Below are 20,026 nucleotides of genomic sequence, written 5' to 3' on the forward strand. Positions count from 1 at the left end.
AATACAGGCTTGGTAATTTGGTACGTGTGGGTTACCAAGGAAGCCACTACAGACTGACTTAAATGCTTCCCATGCTCTCAGTTCCTTTAAGGTAAGAAGCTCCTCAAAATCAGTATCCTTCAGCACTTCTCGGATTTGAGGTCCGACAAAGATGCCCTCTTTGAGCTTAGCAGCACTGAGACCTGGGAACACAGTAGACAAGTGTTGGAAGGCAGCACCATTTTTGTCCATGGCCTTCACGAAATTCTTCATCAAACCAAGCTTGATGTGAAGAGGAGGAAGAAGCACCTTCTTCATGTCAACCAGAGGATTCTCCTTGACGCTGTGTTTGCCAGGAACGAAAGTGCTTCTAGACCCCAGTCTTTCTGCTTGTAATGCTGGGATACAGCTCGACTATCCCAGAGACAGAGAAAGCAACAGTACTTTGTGAAGCCCGCTTGCATACCTATAAGAAGACCAATGACCTTGAGGTCCCTACACAGACTCCACTGGTACTGGTTGTACTTAACAGCTTTTGAAAGAAGCTCTATATTGTCATAGGACTCCTTTAGATGGACAGAGTGTGCAGTGGGAATGCTGGGATATTTATTCCCATTGTGCAGAAGCACAGCCTTGAGACTTCGCTTGGAAGAGTCTATGAAAAGACGCCAGTCTGAAGGATTATGTGGCAAACCAAGGAAAGTGAACAAGCCAGGTACATTTGTGCAGTAGCACAACTTGTTTTCCATGTCGAAAAATGAAGCAAGGTCTTTGTTCCGATTCCTGAAACTGGTGATCCTTACATCTTCCTGTACTAGGTTCCACTGTTTAAGCCGAGAAGCCAAGAGCTCTGACTGCTGTTTTGACAGATACATATCACGAGCAATGTCATTCAGGTCTTCTTGCGTGATCTAGTGTGGCTCGTTGCCACTTGTTCCTGAATAATAAGAGATTGACTTGGCAGAATCTTCCCTTGGAGGCATTTCTTCATCTGATGAGGAAAGAAGATCCTTATTTACTGGAGGTGATGGGACAGGAAGATCATCTGAATGGGGAACGGGTCTCATAGCAGATGGAAGGTTGGGATACTTGATCTTTCTTCTAGAAGATGCATTGAAACCAGTTATATTTGTTAGACAAAAATAACAATCATCTGCATAGCTTCGTGGCTCTCTCCAAAGTTAATTCTTTCAAAGAATTGGCCTTGTTGAGGCATCCTCAGTGTTTTGACGAGCTTGAAGCCATTGGAGAATCTGAAAAAAAAACAAAGTAAAATTAAATCATATGTAAGGCAATAATAATTATGTGCGTCATTGGAAATTGTAATACAAATACATACCCAAAAGATTGTGTAACACAATTGTCGAGGGACACCAACCTCCTGCTGACTGCCAGTGCACTACTGGCTGTTGATTGAGACATGTTGGCTACGCTTAACTGCCAAAATCCGTCTTGATATATAGCTATATATATATATATATATATAATGTAATGCTATCACTTACATTTATTGCATAATAACTAAAAAGAAGACATAAGTCACACAATATTAGAAATTAACCCTGAATGCATATACGCCTTTATGTACAGTGTGTACAAAATGTACAGTATGCATATCTAAAAAACTAGAGGTGATGAGTAAAAACGGATTTCAAATCTGAATTCAGCACCCCCAAATTAGGTTAAAACAGCTATTTTTGTGCTTGCCTCAATTTCTTTGTAAACCAGTGTTGTAGTTCTATTGAATTCCTTATGTGGTAAAACATATGGTTAGACACCAAAATCAACTTTATACGTTAACTGGTTCAAAAGTTATGAGCGATTTTGCGAAAATGCACGAAAATTTGGCCACCATCTTCGATTTCTGCCATGTCACAAAATTTCAAAATTCCATATTTTGGTCCAATTTGTGCTTTATACATAAGTGAATAACAGCAATTTAAATATTAAAGGCCAAGTGGATGCAAATAATGATCATTTCATATATATTGTGTAATTTTACGATTTTCAGTGGCAGCCATTTTGAAAAGAGCCCGAAAACCCCCTCATACCATGAAAGCGCAACCGGAAATGTATTTAATCTTCAAATGTATCCTAAAAACTTTTAAAAAGTTGGTTTCAGAGGATCATAGGGGGTGCAGGCAGACCTATTCTACATGCCCGACTAGTATGCAACTGTAAAATTCGATCAGTTTTCCCTCTGTGTTTCGCTTTCAACAAGTCATTTCCTTGAAAATCGATGACCTCCAGCTGAAGTTCCACTGGCACGTCATCAATGACACAATCAAAAGGATTCTGAAAAAGGAGAATGTCACTTTCGATTCTGTCGAGATCCGAAAATCTCTCTAAAAATGCTTATGTAATTTGCCAATAATCTTTTTCTGAAACTTCAGGTTGATATCTTCTGTGATAGCAGCATAAAACTCATTGAAACACTGAAAATAAGAGAGGTTTCCTCCTTCCAAATGCGCTTCAAACAATGACAGACAGCTTTCTCTGAAATTTTTTAATGATTCTATAGTGATCACAGACAAGGTTATTCTTCCCCTGATGTTTCAAGTTCAATTCATTCCTGTGATGTGATGTCAACCAAAAATGACAACTTTGACGACTAGGTTGGATCTGAGAGAAGTGGATTGGGTCTATATTTCTCGATAAGAAATATATCTATTTCTTTTTTCAGCTTATAAAAATGAGACAAGACTTTACCGCAGCTGAGCCACCTATCCTCTGTGTCATAAGTGAAGTCACAGAAATCCAAATCAATTTCTTCAAGAAACGCCTTGAACTAGCAATGATTGAGTGCATGACCCCAAATGAAGTTCACTGCAGAAATGACTGGTTTCAATATGCAAGAAGCATCCAAGTCTTTTCCACAGAGTGCTTGCTGATGTATGATGCAGTGTATGAACAGAGCGCTTGGGAGTTGATCTTCCAACTGTTTCCTGATCAGCCCCACCAGACCCTTCTTTATTCCAGCCATGTTTTTTCCTCCATCATCTGTTACACTTCTAAGCTGATTCTACTGAAGGTTATAGTCTTGGAAAGTTTTATGTATTTCCATGAAAATGTCTTCTCCAGTTGTTCTTTCATGCATGCTGCAAACTGATGCCAACTCTTCCATGATCTGAAAGTCCAAATTAACTCCACGAATGAACACGAGAAGTTATGATGTACTCGAGATATCAGTAGAATCATCCAGCGCCAGAGAATACCATAGGAAGTTTCTAGCTTTTTGACGTATCAGTAATGCGATGTTCTGTCCATGTTTTTCTGCTCTGCATACAACTGAAGTTGCTGAAAGGCTCATACTTTCAAACAAATTGGATTTCTCAGGACACAGCTCATTTGCTACTTCCACCATACACTCTTTGATGAAGTTGCCATCCTATTCACTATTTTGTAACTTGTACTAGTGACAGATTCATTTTCTGCACACTTTCTTGTGAAGAGATTCTTTTGAGATTCAGAAACACCTTTCATGAATTCAAATTTCTCAGAACAGAACTTTCCTGAAAATTTCAAGTATGTTGATAGATGTTTTGTTTCATAGTGATGCCAAAGATTGTACTCTTTCAAAATGGCAACACTTTTGGTGCATATCTCACAAGTAGCCTTCTGGTTTTTTGTTTTCACAAAGAAGTACTTTTCTCCCCAGTTTTCATTGAAAGCACAACATTCAGAGTCCACTTTTCTTCTTTTAAAAGCAGCCATAACGATGGGTGAAAAAACAGGATCTGAAAATGAAAACATAGAACACTGTGAGAAAATATTATACTGGTCCAAGAACGCATGAACAAGATATATTGAAACGTACGTTTGTCACAAAACTTACCTAAGAACGAGTTATAAAAAGCTCGTAACCCAACTACTAAGAGAAATGAGCTTGCTGAAGTGGTAACCGTAGAAGATGAGTCGATAGGACAGGGTTAAGTCTGCACTTGTTTTCGAAATCCTAATGCTTTCATAGTTAGATGCCTCGATATGAATAAACGGGCAGCAAGGACAAAAGAATTTTCCTACTGTTTAAAAATGCATGTGACAATCTTGTTTTTTTTTTATCATTTGATGAAATGTCACTTTATTTCCGAGCTATTAACTGCTCGCGGGCCAGACAAAATGACTTCGAGGGCTGTAGTATGGTGACTCCTGTTCTAAAAAATGAAAAACTCCCTTATTTATAAATGTCACAAGGTGCATATACTGTAGACAATTTGAAAGTGTCTCAAATGTTAATTTTATTGTTAACACCCAACCCATCCCATCAGAGGAATGAATATAAACATTGTTTCTCAAATATCTCTGTAACAAGATAGCCCCCCGTCTTCCAATATTTGAATTATTCACAGAAAGAGTACCTTTCCAATACTTCATGATAATTTCAATAAAATCGTAAGTGAAAAACGTTTCCTGTGAGCATACCACATCAAAATTAGAAGCAAAGTAATGCGAAAATAAGACAATTTGCTGACATTATGCAGCCCATTGTAATCCAATACCCCCACTTAAAATGACTGCATCATTTTAGTACTTCAAAAAGGTTATGAAAAACAGATTAATCTAGTGCAAAAACAGTAGTGATATGAACAATGTCATTATCATTTAGTAGCAAATACACCATGTATATGATACATATAATGTCCAAAATACCTTATTTACACCAAACATAATAGGAGATTATTTACAGACAACTATGCTGAGTCACAGTCGAAGGCTTTGCCTTCATATGAATGATGACAGTGTAATATTGTTTGTATTTTCCTTTCCCCGAAAAACATCATTATCCCAAATGAAAATTTTGTATACATTCATGTACTGGTGGAATATAGAGTTGCTTTAGAAATTCACTGTTTGTGAAGGATGCTGGAAAGTGGAACGCGAGTCCTAACAACTACTGTGTGCACACACACTGATGGAACAACGAGTGTTATTTCGAGGTTAAAAACTGTCGCATAATGGCGTTTGTGTCAACGTGAAACACTTAATTGATCAATTGTGCCTCTTGAGATTCTTTTGAAACGACTTTATATTTCTTTCACTTACACAATATATGGTGGTTTCCTCTTATTACAGGCCTATTTCCCATCATTTACAGATGTGTTTACTAAATTTAGTTCTCTGCACGGGCTCGTATCTGAAATAGAATTGTTGAATACATTTAATTTTCACCTTGTTTTATTGATCATTTGGCTATACACATTAATTAACCTGCGTTTACTCGTGTATTTTTATTTTGATCAGAATTCGTGCGTGCCCCCTTCTTCTTTTCCACAAAATAGTATTAAACACTTGTTACCCTCTAGTGATAGCGCCTAAGAAGTCGCTGCTTCCTCTAAAGAAGTGTATGGAAACAGAATGAGTAAAGGAACGGGATGTGCGTTTCCAACTGCAACGGTTACTATTGGAGCACCTTTACTAATCAGGCCTGATGCTGCTTTTTTCATTGATTGAAATCAAGTCAACAACTATACACATTCCAGAGAATTGTAATAACAGTACCATGAAAGAATCTTGTTAACAATCACAGTTATGTATTATTTGTGGTAAGCAAATGCACCATCTTATACTAATTAAGCAAAACCAAAATTACAGAGCTGTCAATTACTATGTGGCACTCAAATGAAGGAAGAGAAATATGAAAGGAAACATGGCGTTATTAGGGTGAAACAACCTTTTGTCAATAAAGTGTGTGTTTCTACCAGTTAGAATAATGGCATCGCATGAAGATCAATGTAAGGGACATAACTTCATGAACATCAATAAATTGTTTGGTTGATTAACTGTGTGTTGTGTGCATATCTTATTACTGTGATAAACTAAACAAAAGACGTCGTCAATGTGGCCTGGAAGAGAACTGTAATTGACAGGATCTACTTAATGTTATGTGACAGTCAACAGTACATGTCTTACAGTTACAACACATTCATTACTCTGGTCACCAGTCCACACAACGTAACCATCAATTCATCCGTTTTAATGAGAAATTGTCTTCTGTCTGGCTGAATTGAACTATCTGTCCATTGTTATATAGGTTTACCCTGTTCTGTAAGAAACAGCCAATGCACAGGAGGTATCAACCTTGTCTAACTGGAGCCAACCATCGTACAAGTACAAAGTATCTGATTAAGAGTGATGATTCTGGAGGCATTTAAGTTTCCTGTGTATCTATATTATTTACGTGGTATAGTTATGGTAATGTTAAAAGGTATTAGTGTTTTTTATAATCTGTTGTTCTAATTGTATGTATAAAATTTACATATATTGCAAACAAAATGGTATAACTGAAAAGACTCGTGAAAATATATTGATTCACTGATATATCTTTAAGTGATTGAAACATTTAGTACTAAGTAAATGAGGGTTATAGTCTATTACAGTAACCAGCATTATAAGGTTTATTGCATAAATTTTGTCTGTGATGTGTAAAACTATACGAGGGAATATCATATGTATCACGTTTGTATGTAGCCACTGTTGATTCTTGGTGCACTTGCAGTTTCGAACAGCATTCAAGTTAATCTGAATATACTGATATCAGTGTTGTGTTAATTTTTATACACAGAAGCAATATCACCTAACAATTTGTGATAGTCATGAATCACGCCACCTAACTGCCAAATGTGACTGAAAGGGCACCTCTTCATGGTAGCAAATCTCATCCTGGTGGTCGTCTTGTTAGGAGTACCAGAGGTAATATACGTGTCTGGTATAGAGAGTCACACAGAAGTTTGAAAATATATCAACTCTTAAAATTATGCAATCCACTTACACTGCAGGCTTGGAATGTCTGTGTCTACATGAGCAGTTCATGATAGACTTTCAAAGACAATACTAAGTTCTCATGACGAAAATATTCGTGACTCCTTAGCTGTTATGAACCAAATGAACATCTTGTATATTAACAGTTTAAACTGCCTATCTGAAAGACAAAGAGAGAGAATTTGATCAGGTTTTGCATTAAATAGTGGCAGCATACTGTCACAGTCAGCATTCTCTCAATTTTGTCAGCTCAAGCTAGAAGCTGAACAAGTAGCCCTCAAACTAGAACAGGCAAAAAGAAGAATAATGGTAAATAGAGAGTGAGCTGATTTGGAAACAGAAAAATTGAAATAGAAAGCTGAATTGATGGCAGAAAATGAAGTGTAGAGAAAGCACAGTTAAATGCCAGAGGGTTTCAGACATTAGTAAAAGGTATTACATGACACTCACTTACTAGTCGCCATCTGTAACAGTCGACCTAGTAAATGCTCTTTCCTTGGTCTATGCCATAATCAACGAATTTATGTCCTTTACAGGGCTACCTACTGCCTTTGATCTATAGTAGAGTTTCAACACTAGATACACTGTACGTTTTCTTCCCATTATCGAGACTACCACTTAGCTAAGCTCCCACCCTGGGAGTCCACTCTCACTCAATCACCAACCAGCCACAAAGAATACTGCCCACAAGACAAAGAAAGTCAGACCATCTATGCACTCATATGGCCCACTCCTGATGAGCACCAAACGTGTACAACTGGTAGTCGCCGCTAGCGCGGCACTTTCATTCGACGAGGACCCCAACACTTCAATCGATGATCTATCCACCCTCACAGCATCTTCAGTATGCTCAGTCAGAACTGACAACTCTAAACAACGTCCTATTGAAACTACTGAGAACGCTAACACCACGACAAACTCTACAACCATCAAGATGCCACCTGCAATCATAGTGGAGGGTATCCCCTCGATTTTAAGACAACATCAAATCGTTTCTGAACTCTGAATTTTTTTGAGCGTCAAGTTTAGCAACGTTCGTCGCCTACCTCGCGGAGGTATCCTAATCAAAAGTGAAAGTCCCAGAGACTACGCCACTGCTCAAGACATGGCCCTTGAACGCCTTTGGCAGAATCTCCTTGACCCAACGAGTACCCATGGATACCTCGAGGAAAACCATAGTCATCCGAGGTATACCTATTGATACCTCGGACCATTGAAATTGACGAAGAAGTATAATTGCGCGAGGTTATATTCTCTTAACTTCTTAAGAATCCGATCCTTCAAGACAACAATTCATGCCCCTAGTTAAAGTCACCATCAATGATCTTATGCAAGCACAACTACCTTTCTACAGAATGACATAACCCTTTGGTTCTGTTGATTTAGGGTAGAAGAACCCAACTTCCCAGAGACAAATGTAATACAGTGTTTCAACTGTCATCGCTTTGGCCACACGAAGACTGTCTGCACTGCCAAAACTCGCTGTGTTTGCTGTCCAGGAGACCATGCTGTTAATAACTGCCCAAAAGATAGATACGACACAATGTGCAGCAACTGTGGAGGCCAGCATGTGGCATGTGTCTGAGGCTGCCTCAAGTTTCAGGTCGTCGCTGGCATCAGGGCAGATGTGTGCACAACCCAGACCACCGTCCAGCAGCCAGTTCCCCACACTACCCCGGCAAATTCCATGTATCTACCTACAGACAACAAGCATGCAGCAGCAGTCCTGCAGCTATGCTGACACTGAAGTCTCAACCACAATTGCCATGGAACGAACACACATCTACAACAGAACAGCCCTTCAATTGGGAAGTCTTAAAACTAGCAGTTATCATTGCATTCGTCATTGCAGTTCTTTTTTATTCCACCTACACTACTCTAAATCGGCAACAGTTTATCGGAAAGGTTTGTAAAGCAGCCCCAAATCACTTAAAGGTCTGAGGAATATCACTTGATATTCTCGAGAATCTCATCGCTGGCAGACTTCCTGTCAACCCCGAATAGGTAAGTCTATAAATCACTTCACCTTCTTGCATGTTAACATTCAAGGTGCACTTAATTTTAAAAAATATGAACTTCTAGACTTAGCCATTAAAGTAGATGCCTCCATTATCAAAATTATTGAAACTACTCAACAACAACTATTTCCGACTCCCCAATTATAAGACTATCTCCAAACCTAAAACCACTCAAATCAGAGGTATTGCACTCTTACACAACCACAACTTAAACATCAACTCGATCGACCACAATATACCTACACACCATGAACATATTTTCTGTAACATTAAGTCACCATCATTACCCGACATCACCCTTTTAACTATATACATATCCCCCCAGTCTACCCCTGATACCATATTTCTCAACACAGTCATCAATATATTTAATAACGTAGTCATACTCGGCGACCTTAACGAGTCGCATCCAGCACTTCATGGATATACCACAAACACATCCAGCAGAATCTTAGCTAACTTCGTACATACATGTAATCTAACTGTTAATTAATAGTAACTCACCAACACCTACACATCACAATGGAACACAGAGTATTATTGATCTAGCGATCGTCACCCTCTCAATCATACACCTTACACATAACTTTAACGTACACGATAACATCAGAAGAGATCATAACCCATTATCCTTTCAAATAAGTAATCCAAACTGGATCCACCCCAGCAGAACTACACCTACTCAAACACCCAATCACTCAAACTAAAGTTAACTGGCCGTCCTTTAACCAAATTATAGACACACTCCTCCCCAAACACTTAAAACTTGCAAACACTAAAGGTGAAATAGAATGTTCTGTTAGTCTTCCTGGCGGGTTATGATCATTACCATTTTGCGAGAGTAAGTTCTTTAGAACTTCTTTCACTCTGCCTTTCTCTCTTAACATTGTAGACTAGATGTCAACATTGGTTTTACACTTTTTTGATTTTCAATGATGTTTTGTTTTACCTTCATTTCCTTTATGTATTTTACTACATTTACTTTATTTTTACCTTTTTACTGGACGTTTGGTGCAGATAGCCTAGCTGCTTTGTGTCATAAAACATTAAATCAATCAATCAAGAAATGGAACGTTATTATCAAAAAAATTCAAACTCCATAACAAACACAATATAGTGTGTAGTCCCAACAAAACCAACACAAAACACAGCTAACATCTGGAAGCTAACCACCGAAATTCACTTTTATTATCACAAGAAGAAAACTTCGCCGTGAATTCATCGCTACATGTAATCCATTACTAAATCAACAAATAAACCATGTCAAAAACAATATAGAACGTCTCATAAGAATACAGCAGAAAGAAAACTGGAACAACTTCAATAATAAACTTGATTATCTCAAACCTAACCCAGCTGCCTTCTGGAAAACATTTAAGAATATATGCCGCGCAAACTCTTACACCGGCAAAATTACATATGATAACTGTACCGCTAACAGTGACAAGGAAAAACTGACCTATTTGCCAAATACTTCCAGCACACATTTTGTACTCCATTATACACAAACTTTAACAAACACCACGAGACCAAAGTAAACACAATCATCACAAACAATAGCAAACTTTTTCACTCAACTTCCCAGTTGTCCTTACTAATATCCACAGCACTAATGGTATAACAACCTCAATCTCTATGGCAGATATCAAGACACATATAAGAAAACTTAAAAACAAAACCCCATGGGAAGATTGCATCCCAAACATAATATTAAAAATTGCATCCAATGAACTTCTCTTACACCTTACTAACCTGTTTAATCTCTCCTTCCTCTCTGGTTATTTACCAAGTGCATGGAAATCAGCTATCATTACCCTAATCCCCGAGAAAGGGTCTCACTCGCAACACCTTAGTGATTTCAGACCAATTAGTTTATTAAATTGTATTGGCAACTTATTGGAAAAAATTATCAGAACCAGATTGCTTTGGAAATAAAAATTACAATATTCTGTCCAATATTCAGAATGCAGGCTGTAAAAACAGACAGACTGCAGATCACCTTATACGGCTCATAGAAATAAGTTTTACGGCATTCAACAAACTCCAAGCTACACTCACTGTATTCTTAGATGTACAAAAAGCTCTCAAAACAGTCTGGCACAACACTTTAAAATACAAACTCATAAAGTTCAAAATACCTCCCACTTTCATTAGATAGATTTCCAACTTTCTAGAAAACCGTACAGCTAAAGTCAGAATCAATTCAAACCTAACTCAGTTATTCATCTTTAATGCAGGTGTCCCACAGGGATCAGTCCTCAGTCCCCTACTGTATACGCTCTTTCTTAATGACCTACCACAGCTGACTATGTCACTCACTCACGCATCACAGTATGCCAATGACATTGCTCTATAGTGCATTTCATGGGCCCCCCACTAGTAGCTAAAAAAGTACAAGAGGCATAAGATAAAATCATTCACTGCTGCAATAAATGGAAAGTTACACTTAATCCCTTTAAAACCCAAGCTATATTCCTCCACTGCAGACTTAACAAGAGATTAAAATGCGTAAAACCTGCCAAATTCAATCTATAACACCCCTATCTCCTTCTCTAATACTTCTAAATTCCTCGGACTAACAATCAACACGAAACTTACTTGGAATTCTCATTTCAAAAACATTAGGAAGAAAGTCTTAATCAGAATCTCGTACCTTTGTAAAATGAATTACTATTTCTATAGTTGCAGATCTCAAACCACATTATATATTTACAAAACATTCATTAGACCTCTAATAGAATATGAAGCCATGGTAACATGCAACACTAACAAGAACCAATTATTATTATTACAGAGACTTCAAAATCGAGTAATACGACTTGCACGTCATCTACCACACTACACGTCGGCAGCATATGTCCAGAAACACTAAAATCCTGCCAATCTCTCAACGATTCATCAAACTTGCAACAAAATACTACAAAAAGTCCACTCATTGCAACTCACTCACCTCCAACTTCAAGAACATAGCAGCCACTCCCAAATCTTAGTGTAAATACTTATCCATACAATGTTATCCTGAATCAGTCCAACACATCGTAACTCTTTCCATCTGTCATTTTACTAATCTATTATGTCTTTTTCAGTCTCGTTTCAGGTATAATTCACTTCCCAGGACCAGCTCATCTCAAGGGCACTAGGCGGGCTTCATTCAGTCCTGTCTAGTGAAAGTGGGTTTTCTCGGGGTACTCCCGTTTTTCCCACACCTATATCTTAGGCATTGGATCTGTAGATCCCTGCTAGGGCACTTTGATCCATTGATCCATGTTCAGCCCTGAATTGGGCCATTTGAGTTTGATGTATCATTCATATTTTATCCAGCCTGCTTCCCAGACCAGCATTTACGTGACTAAAATTATACTCATTAAACCTCGACCCTAATATCTAATCATTCAGTTATGATTCTTTTTCCCATTTCCTACCATGTGCGGAGTTGAAGGAGGACTGTTTAGTCTTTGAGCACCCTAGGGGATTAATTTTTCGTTAGTAAAAGCACCACTACAGCATGAAAATGAAGGAAGCGTAGTTCTTATGAACTAGGCTGATATAAAACCATCTGAACAAGTCAACAAATGACTATTGAAAAGACTATGGACCAACAGGTCGATCCAAAGACAGATAAGCGTCTATGGTTAATGCCTAAGAATGATCAAACACGTGTACAAGACCAAGTGGTTAATTCTGATAATTCAAAAGCATGGCAGAAAAATGACTTTCAAACTTTGATATTAACAATGCAGTACTGCTTGTATCAGTAAGCACACATCAGCAAGAGCATCATGGTGGTGCACATATAATGCCAAACCAAGGACAGCAGCTGCCTGTCACTGCAGATTGTGGGCAGGTGCCAAGTATATCTCCAACAGCCATGAATGTTGAGAATGAGTCTATCAATGCCAAGATTGATAGTCATTCCTGGAATTGAGACTGTTCACAATAATTCAAGTGTATCTGCAGACTATTTTAAAGAAGTTATTGTTAAGCTCGTTAGCAAGCGAGGCCTGCCTGCTATGGACTTGCCCACGTTCAGCAGTGCAGCTTTGGAGTGGCCACAATTTGTAGAACAATTCCACATACAAGTTCACTGCTGGCTTGGTATTTCTGACAACTGGAGAATGGTTCTTCTTCAGTCCAATTTAAAGGGAGAAGCAAGCTCATTATAAAAGGATTTGGCTATAGTGGCTGCAGTTATACTCGGGTATTACAAGAACTGAAAAATGCGTTTGGTCACAGTCAGAGTTGCAAGAACTTATTGCAACGCTATCACATATAGACCTGCTGTTGCGATTGGTGATTTTTCTGCTCTAAAACAGTTCTATATGAGCATAGAGATTGTCTCGTGACATTAAGACAGTTGCATTACAGCTCTGATTTATATAATTCTGATACTTTGAGAGAAGCAAAACATCTATCTGACAAGACTGTCAAATGGAATTCTCATGTCCGAGAACCTAGTTTAATCGATCTTCTGATCTGGTAGAAGAAATTTGTAGATGCTGATTATAATCCTTATGCAAAACCATTTTCTGTGAGAAAGTTTACAAGGATGAATACCCATCTCTAAAGTAACAAACCACAGAACAGAGGAAAGAGAATGACGTTCAGCACCAATGTGACAATCTACAAGTAAAGGACTGTCATATAGTGCTATTGTTGAAAAGACTTGATAAGCCAGGTTCAAAACTCTGTCCAGTATATTCAGACATGCATTCAGTATGCAAGTGTACCCAGTTTCTGAACATGAAGAAATTTGTAGATGCTGATTATAATCCTTATGCAAAACCATTTCGTGTGAGAAAGTTCACAAGGATGGATACCCATCTACAAAGTAACAAACCACAGAACAGAGGGAAGAGGATGACGTTCAGCACCACTGTACAATCTACAAGTAAAGGACTGTCATCTAGTGCTATTGTTGAAAAGACTTGATAAGCCAGGTTCAAATCTCTGTCCAGTATGTTCAGACATGCATTCAGTATGCAAGTGTGCCCAGTTTCTGAACATATTTACAGATGCAAAACATTAGTTCATCAAGCAACGTATACTCTGTTTCAACTGCCTGCATAGTGGACACGTGTCTACCCTCAATTCAGTGCAGAGTCAAATTTTGCACATCATACCTTGTTACCTGCTTCAAGAAATCCTACATTCATAGGTAGAAAAATGGCACTACTCCAAATGGTCGAAACATGACTGTCAAAATACGAGTGAATGCTGCAAACAATAATAGTAATAATAGTGAAAGGGTTTAGTTTCAAATAGTTCCAGTTTTAGTATGTATGGAATAAATGGACGTGTATTTCAGACATTTGCCCTTCTTGACTCATCAAGTCAACTGTCCCTTATTCAAAATGATCTTGCAAAAGAGCTCACTTTAAAGGGTGTGCAGAAGACTCACTAGGAGAACTCTAAACTCAGAGACTGTGCAAGAGTCTTGTAATGTCATTTAGTGTAAAAGCTGCAAGGAACTGGATGCAGAAAAGATATCGATGATGCATGGACTGTAGCTACTGGCACCTTCAGTGGCATTTCCCCAGTGTGCTTATCCAGAGATGGAACACACACAAGGATTAAATACCTAGAGCATCACGCCAGGACAAGTAGAGATGTTGGTTGATTGGTATTAGTACTCCACAAACTCATACAAATTTAAGTCAGAATTGGTGATAAAATGCAAAGTGGCAGTTCATACTTTGCTCGGGTGGGCAGTCATAGGGGTACAGCACAAGAATAGGTTGAAACTAAAGTAGTCAACTTTACAGTTGCTCAATATAATCTTCTCAATGTGCAGACACAGCAGTTCTGGAAGATAGTCTGTATGTGTTGCTTCCACCGACAAATCATCTTTGTCTATTGAATATAGACGTGCTCATTCTAAACTTGATAGCACAATAAAGTTGATAGACAGTCACTATGACATTGGGATGCTGTGGCAAAGTAGTGACACAAAGTTACCTAAGAACTTTGCTGCAGCACAGCAGCATATTTACAATGACAGCAACTTTGGATCCACATCTAGCAAGACTGTGAATGACTGACTATATCTCCAAGGGGTATGCTAGGAAACTGACAAAAAAGTTGAAAACAGCTCGCCACATACCTGGTACTTACCTCATCATGAGGTCACCAGCCCCAACAAACCTGGAGAGCTACAGATGATAGTGTTTGATGCAGCATCTGTTCACATGAACACATCACTTAATGCAAAGCTCCTGACTGAACCTGATTTACTCAACGGTCTTTTTGTGGTATTTCAGAGATTCAGACTCCATCCTACAGCTCTTGTAGCAGATGTGGAAGTGATGTTTCATCAAGTAAGAGTTCCAGAGAAGGATTTGGATGTCTTAAGATTCTGTGGAAAGAGGACATTAATAAGCCAGGGACTCCTAAAGTATACAAAATGTTAGTTCACATCTTTGGTGCAAAGGACTTGCCTTGCTGTGCTAATTTTGCTTTGAAATGCACAGGTAAGGATAACGTGAATACTTAGTTTGCAAACCATAGAAACTTTACTCCTAGATTTCTACATGGATGCCCTCATCAAGTCAGTGGACACCATGAATGAAGCAGTGGGTTTGGTCAAAGAGCTTGCAAACCCTGCTGTCGAAGGGTGGGTTCCATATTTGTAAATGGTTGTGCAATTCTGTCAAAATCCTCAATTCAGTTGCAAGATATGAACATGCCATTGGATGAACTTCCAGTACAGCAGGCTCTATGTCGTCTGAGATGGGACATAGCCAAAATGCCTTTGTCTTCAACCCAAAAATGAAGGATGTTCCACAGACTAATAGAGGATTAGTGAGCTTTGTTAGCTCAAGATTTGACCCCTGTGGATTTGTTGCTCCTTACACATTGTGAGCAATGATCTTGATTCAGGAGTTATGGCAACAGAGGATTTGATCCCTGTGGATTTGTTGCTCCTTACACATTGTGACCAAAGATCTTGAGTCAGGAGTTATGGCAATGGAGCATAGACTGGTATGACAGCCTTCCACATGACTTGGAATAAAGATGGAAGTTGTGGTTGGCTGAAGTTGATCAGCTTTGGCATTTTGACTTATCAAGGTATCATGAAAGGCTATCTGCAAATTCCGATTTCATGGTAGTTCGTATGTTCTCAGATGCATCAGAGGTGTCCTTTGAGAAAGTTGGTTATCTACACTATGCAAATGCAGAAAACATAGTTGCAAGTGCTTTTCTAGCAGCCAAACACATGTTGCTCCTACCAAGAGGGCTCCATCTATCCCATGTTTAGAACTCCAAGGAGCACTGTTGTCTGTATGCCAATTGAACATTCGTAATTGAGTTGAATCTTCCCATCACTCAATCAATTTTCTGGATTGATTCTTCAACTGTGCTTTGCTATTTGAACAATGAAATTAAGAGATTCAAGCCTTTCATTTCAAACCAAATATCAGAAATATTAGATACGTCACATCCATCAGAATGGAAGTATGTGCCCTCTGAAATGACCACAACCAATTATTTTCCTAGAGGGTTAAAGGCTGAGGAGCTGACATCTGAACCTTCATGGTTCACTGGACCAAAATTCCTTCATCCAGATGAAGCTGAGTGGCCTACTGATTTTATGAAGACACCAAAGGAACCAAGTGATGATGACCCTGATTTCAAGCCTGCAAAGTCAACCATGGTTATCTGCAAAGGAGAAAATGAAAATGTCTTACTCAGTAAGGTCACAGTTGTCAATGTTGTTATTAATCCTGAGAAATATTCCAAATGGAGAAGACTCCTCAGACATCGTAGATATTATGTGCTATATGCAATTTCATGTCAGTACTACCAAGAACTAAATTAGCACCTATCAGATCGACCAGCCTCAAACCAGAGGAATATGAAGAAGCAACGCTGTTTAATTTGACAAGCACAACAAGGCAGGCTTTTAGCTGAATTTGAACAGCTACAAAACAAAGTGATGTGAAGAGTTCTCTGTTACCTCATATGCCATTTTATGATGGTAGATATTTTAGAGTTGGTAGTAATTGCTGCAAATGGCTCGCATTTCAATGTAGGCTTGGCATCAGTTGTTGCTGCCAGAAAGACATGCAATCACAAAACTATTCATTGATGATTTTCACGTGAACAATAACCACTGTGTTTGGGAACATTTAATTGCACAACTGCAACAGAAGTATTGACTAATAAATGTGAGATAAGCTGCATGTAATAAATTGTCCCTATTGTCAAAGATAGAGGATTAGCCCAAGAGTTTTTGTTATAGCAGTCTTACCTGAATGTCACCACTGTTGTCACAGGCCCCTTCTAATTCACTGGGATTGCCTTTATCGGGTTCGTGATGGTAGAGGTTTGCACAAACAATGGGGTTGCCTGTTCACATGCTTGGTTACAAGAGCTGTTCATCTAGAAGTTGCAGATTCACTTCAAATTGATAACTTTATTTTGGTTTAGTGCAATTTCATTGGCACAAGAGGCCATCCATCTACAATTTACAGTGAAAATGGAACCAATTTTGTGGATGCAAATAGGTAATTTCTCACAGTATCTTGATTCACCTTAGCTCTGAGAAGAATCAAGTGGTGCATTAATCTGCCATTGATACTTTATTTTGGTGATGCCTGGGAAAGACCAGTTAGATTCATCAAGACAGCTCTGAAAGCCACAATCAAAGATTTGTATGTTAGTGAATCAGTTCTATGGACATCATTGGTTGAAGTGGAAGCAGTGATAAATAATTGACCACTGACCCCCCACAGAGCAGACTTGAATGAATTATAGTGAACTCATGCCAAATCAATTCCCGTTTGGAAAAAAAGTTGCTGTTTCTCCTGACTTTGTTGCACATCAAGAAATAAGCAGCAGGAAGCGATGGGACAGACAAAATTGCTAATCATGTACACAACCACTGGTTGAAAGAGTTTTTGTCCGTATTCACGATGAGGCACAGATAGCTTACCAAGTGTGTAAAGCCAACTTGTTGAAGTTGACTGATGGTAATGCCCCACGTGGCCAGTGGGAGTTGGAAAGAGTCATAGATACTCATCCAGGGGATGATAATCATGTTCATGCAGTGAAAGCGAAAAAAGTAAGGGGCAACTATGTACAACTCGAAGCAAAGGTATGCATCCTTGAAGAAAATGTTACTGACTCTTCAGATGGTTGAATGCATTACAGTGTCTTGTGCATGCACTTGGAGTTGATGTTGGCCAACAGATCACAATGTATTAATTTAACTTTAATATTAGAGTTTATGTTCAAGATTATGATTTTTGACTGTCAGGGGTTGGGGGTATGTTATATATTGGAAATGACTTTGTGGAAAGTAAATGCACCATCTTATGTCAGTTAAGCAAAACCATAAAGCTGTCAGTCACTTGGTGCTGAAGTCGAGTAAGAGAAATGTAAAAGCAGATATGGCATTATCGGGTTGAAACATCCATTTGTCAACAGATGATAAATGAAGATAAATGTAAGGGACATGAGGTTGTGAGCATCAATAAACTCTGTTGTGTGCATATCTCATGACTGTGACAAATTAAGCCAGACGTCGTCAACGTGGCCTGGAAGAGAACTGTAATCGACAAGATTTACTGAATGTCATGTGACAGTCAACAGTATGTCTTACAGTTACAACACATTTGCTACTCTGGTCGCCAGTCCTCTGTCCATTGTTAAATAGGTTTACCGTGTTCTGTGAGAAACAGTCAATGCACAGGAGGTATCAAGCTCGTGTAACTAGAGCTGACCATTGCATACGTTAACTAGTATCCGGTTAAGAGTAATCACTCGAGACATTTATGTTTAATATGTATCTATTACTTACATCCTGTAGTTAAAGTAATATTAAAAGGTATTAGTAGTTTTTTTACAATCTGTTGTTCTAGTTGTATGTGTAAAATTTACATTCATCATAAACAAAAAACATGGAATTTTCTCGAATTATCAAACAGTTAATACACATAAAAACAAAATTAACAACTTTACTTTCGAAAATGAAAACACTCGCCACCATGGTTCATACTTTGAGGTATCTCGGAAAACATTGCATGTTTTATCAAGTATAATACCATATCGAATCTGCATCATGTATAGTATTATTAAAAGGGCGATCATTACGACACAGCCAGGAACAGTATTCCATTTCCAGTATCACAATATTACAGTCATAACGAACTAAATTTCTTTATATGCTGTTTCTTAGCAACAACTGAGGAAAGTAACATATCTTTTCCACACAGGACAAATTACACGACATGTATAAAACTGAATGTTCACCATCCTCATGTAAGGAACAGAAAGGACACGACAGAGATTCAATGATATGATGCCTGAACAAAAATGACTGAGTGGGCAAGATTTGGTGTAATAATTTCAAATGAAGATTGAAAACTCGAGGATGATACGTAGTATGTTGCACATACTTCCATTGTCAAGTTAATCCCAAACCTGGATACAACAAGGAGACAGAAGGTGTCTCAGATACCATTAAAAGTTTGCGATAAATGATTTTAAGCATTGCTTTCGACCAGTCAAAATCACGAAATTAAGAACAGCATTCCCTGTAAAGCTCCAACAGTCAATTGTAAAAATGTTGTAAATGAAAAGGAGAATGCTGTAAAGTATTAGAGAGAAATTCAAACCATAAATGACGCAAATGAAATCCAAACAAAAATCCTGCAGAATATTTTCATTACCCATGCCTGGTACTAAGATCAATTACATGAAATAAAATCAAAGCTTGTAATTTAAGTTGCACATTACACACACCCAATCTGCCATTAGTGACAGGTAAATTTAAAATATCTCAACGAATAAGCGATTTTTTACTTTTCCAGATAAACTTGGAAAGATTATTAAGTAGAACAGCCAGATATGATTGTTCAATCGGAAATATACCCCAATATACCACAGTTTGAAACAAAGTAATGCATGAAAATACAATGCTCTCTCTTGCAACGAAAAGTGAGCATAAAATGAATCCTTTAGATTTGTGTGAAAAAAAGAAAGAAGACGCTCCCAGTTAGCACGACCAGAGATTACACCAAACAGAGCTCCAAACATCTAAATACTGTCTCAAGACCACTGAAAAGGATACAAGTCAAAGATGATCGACACCCACGATCCTAACAACAAACCAAATGTTTTTTCATGGTTAACCTTTGCTCCTAAGAAAGAACAAAATAAATCAAGTAACGAAAACACACGATGTACACTGTCTCGAGATCGACAAATAAACCATACATTATCAGCAAATGCAACAAACTCAGCAGTACCAGGAATAGGAAGACCACAAC

The 20,026-nt window shown here is 38.2% G+C and overlaps 1 protein-coding gene across 2 annotated transcripts in view; it reads left to right on the forward strand.

The window, feature by feature from the left end:
- The window catches only part of LOC143225128 (uncharacterized), a 78,583-nt gene extending 59,985 nt beyond the window's left edge, over positions 1-18,598 (forward strand). The window contains exon 2 of one of the 2 annotated variants that reach the window (XR_013013635.1): positions 1,991-18,598. Coding sequence is in view for 1 of the 2 variants with exons in the window: in XM_076453980.1 (XP_076310095.1) it covers positions 16,225-16,572 (348 nt within the window). In the remaining variant the exon portion in view is untranslated. The remainder of the gene's footprint in view (positions 1-1,990) is intronic. The other variant, XM_076453980.1, reaches the window with a different exon arrangement.
- Positions 18,599-20,026: the final 1,428 nt, after the last annotated feature.

The sequence above is a fragment of the Tachypleus tridentatus genome, chromosome 9 (assembly GCF_004210375.1).
Source record: "Tachypleus tridentatus isolate NWPU-2018 chromosome 9, ASM421037v1, whole genome shotgun sequence".
Classification (NCBI taxonomy): Eukaryota; Metazoa; Arthropoda; class Merostomata; order Xiphosura; family Limulidae; genus Tachypleus; species Tachypleus tridentatus.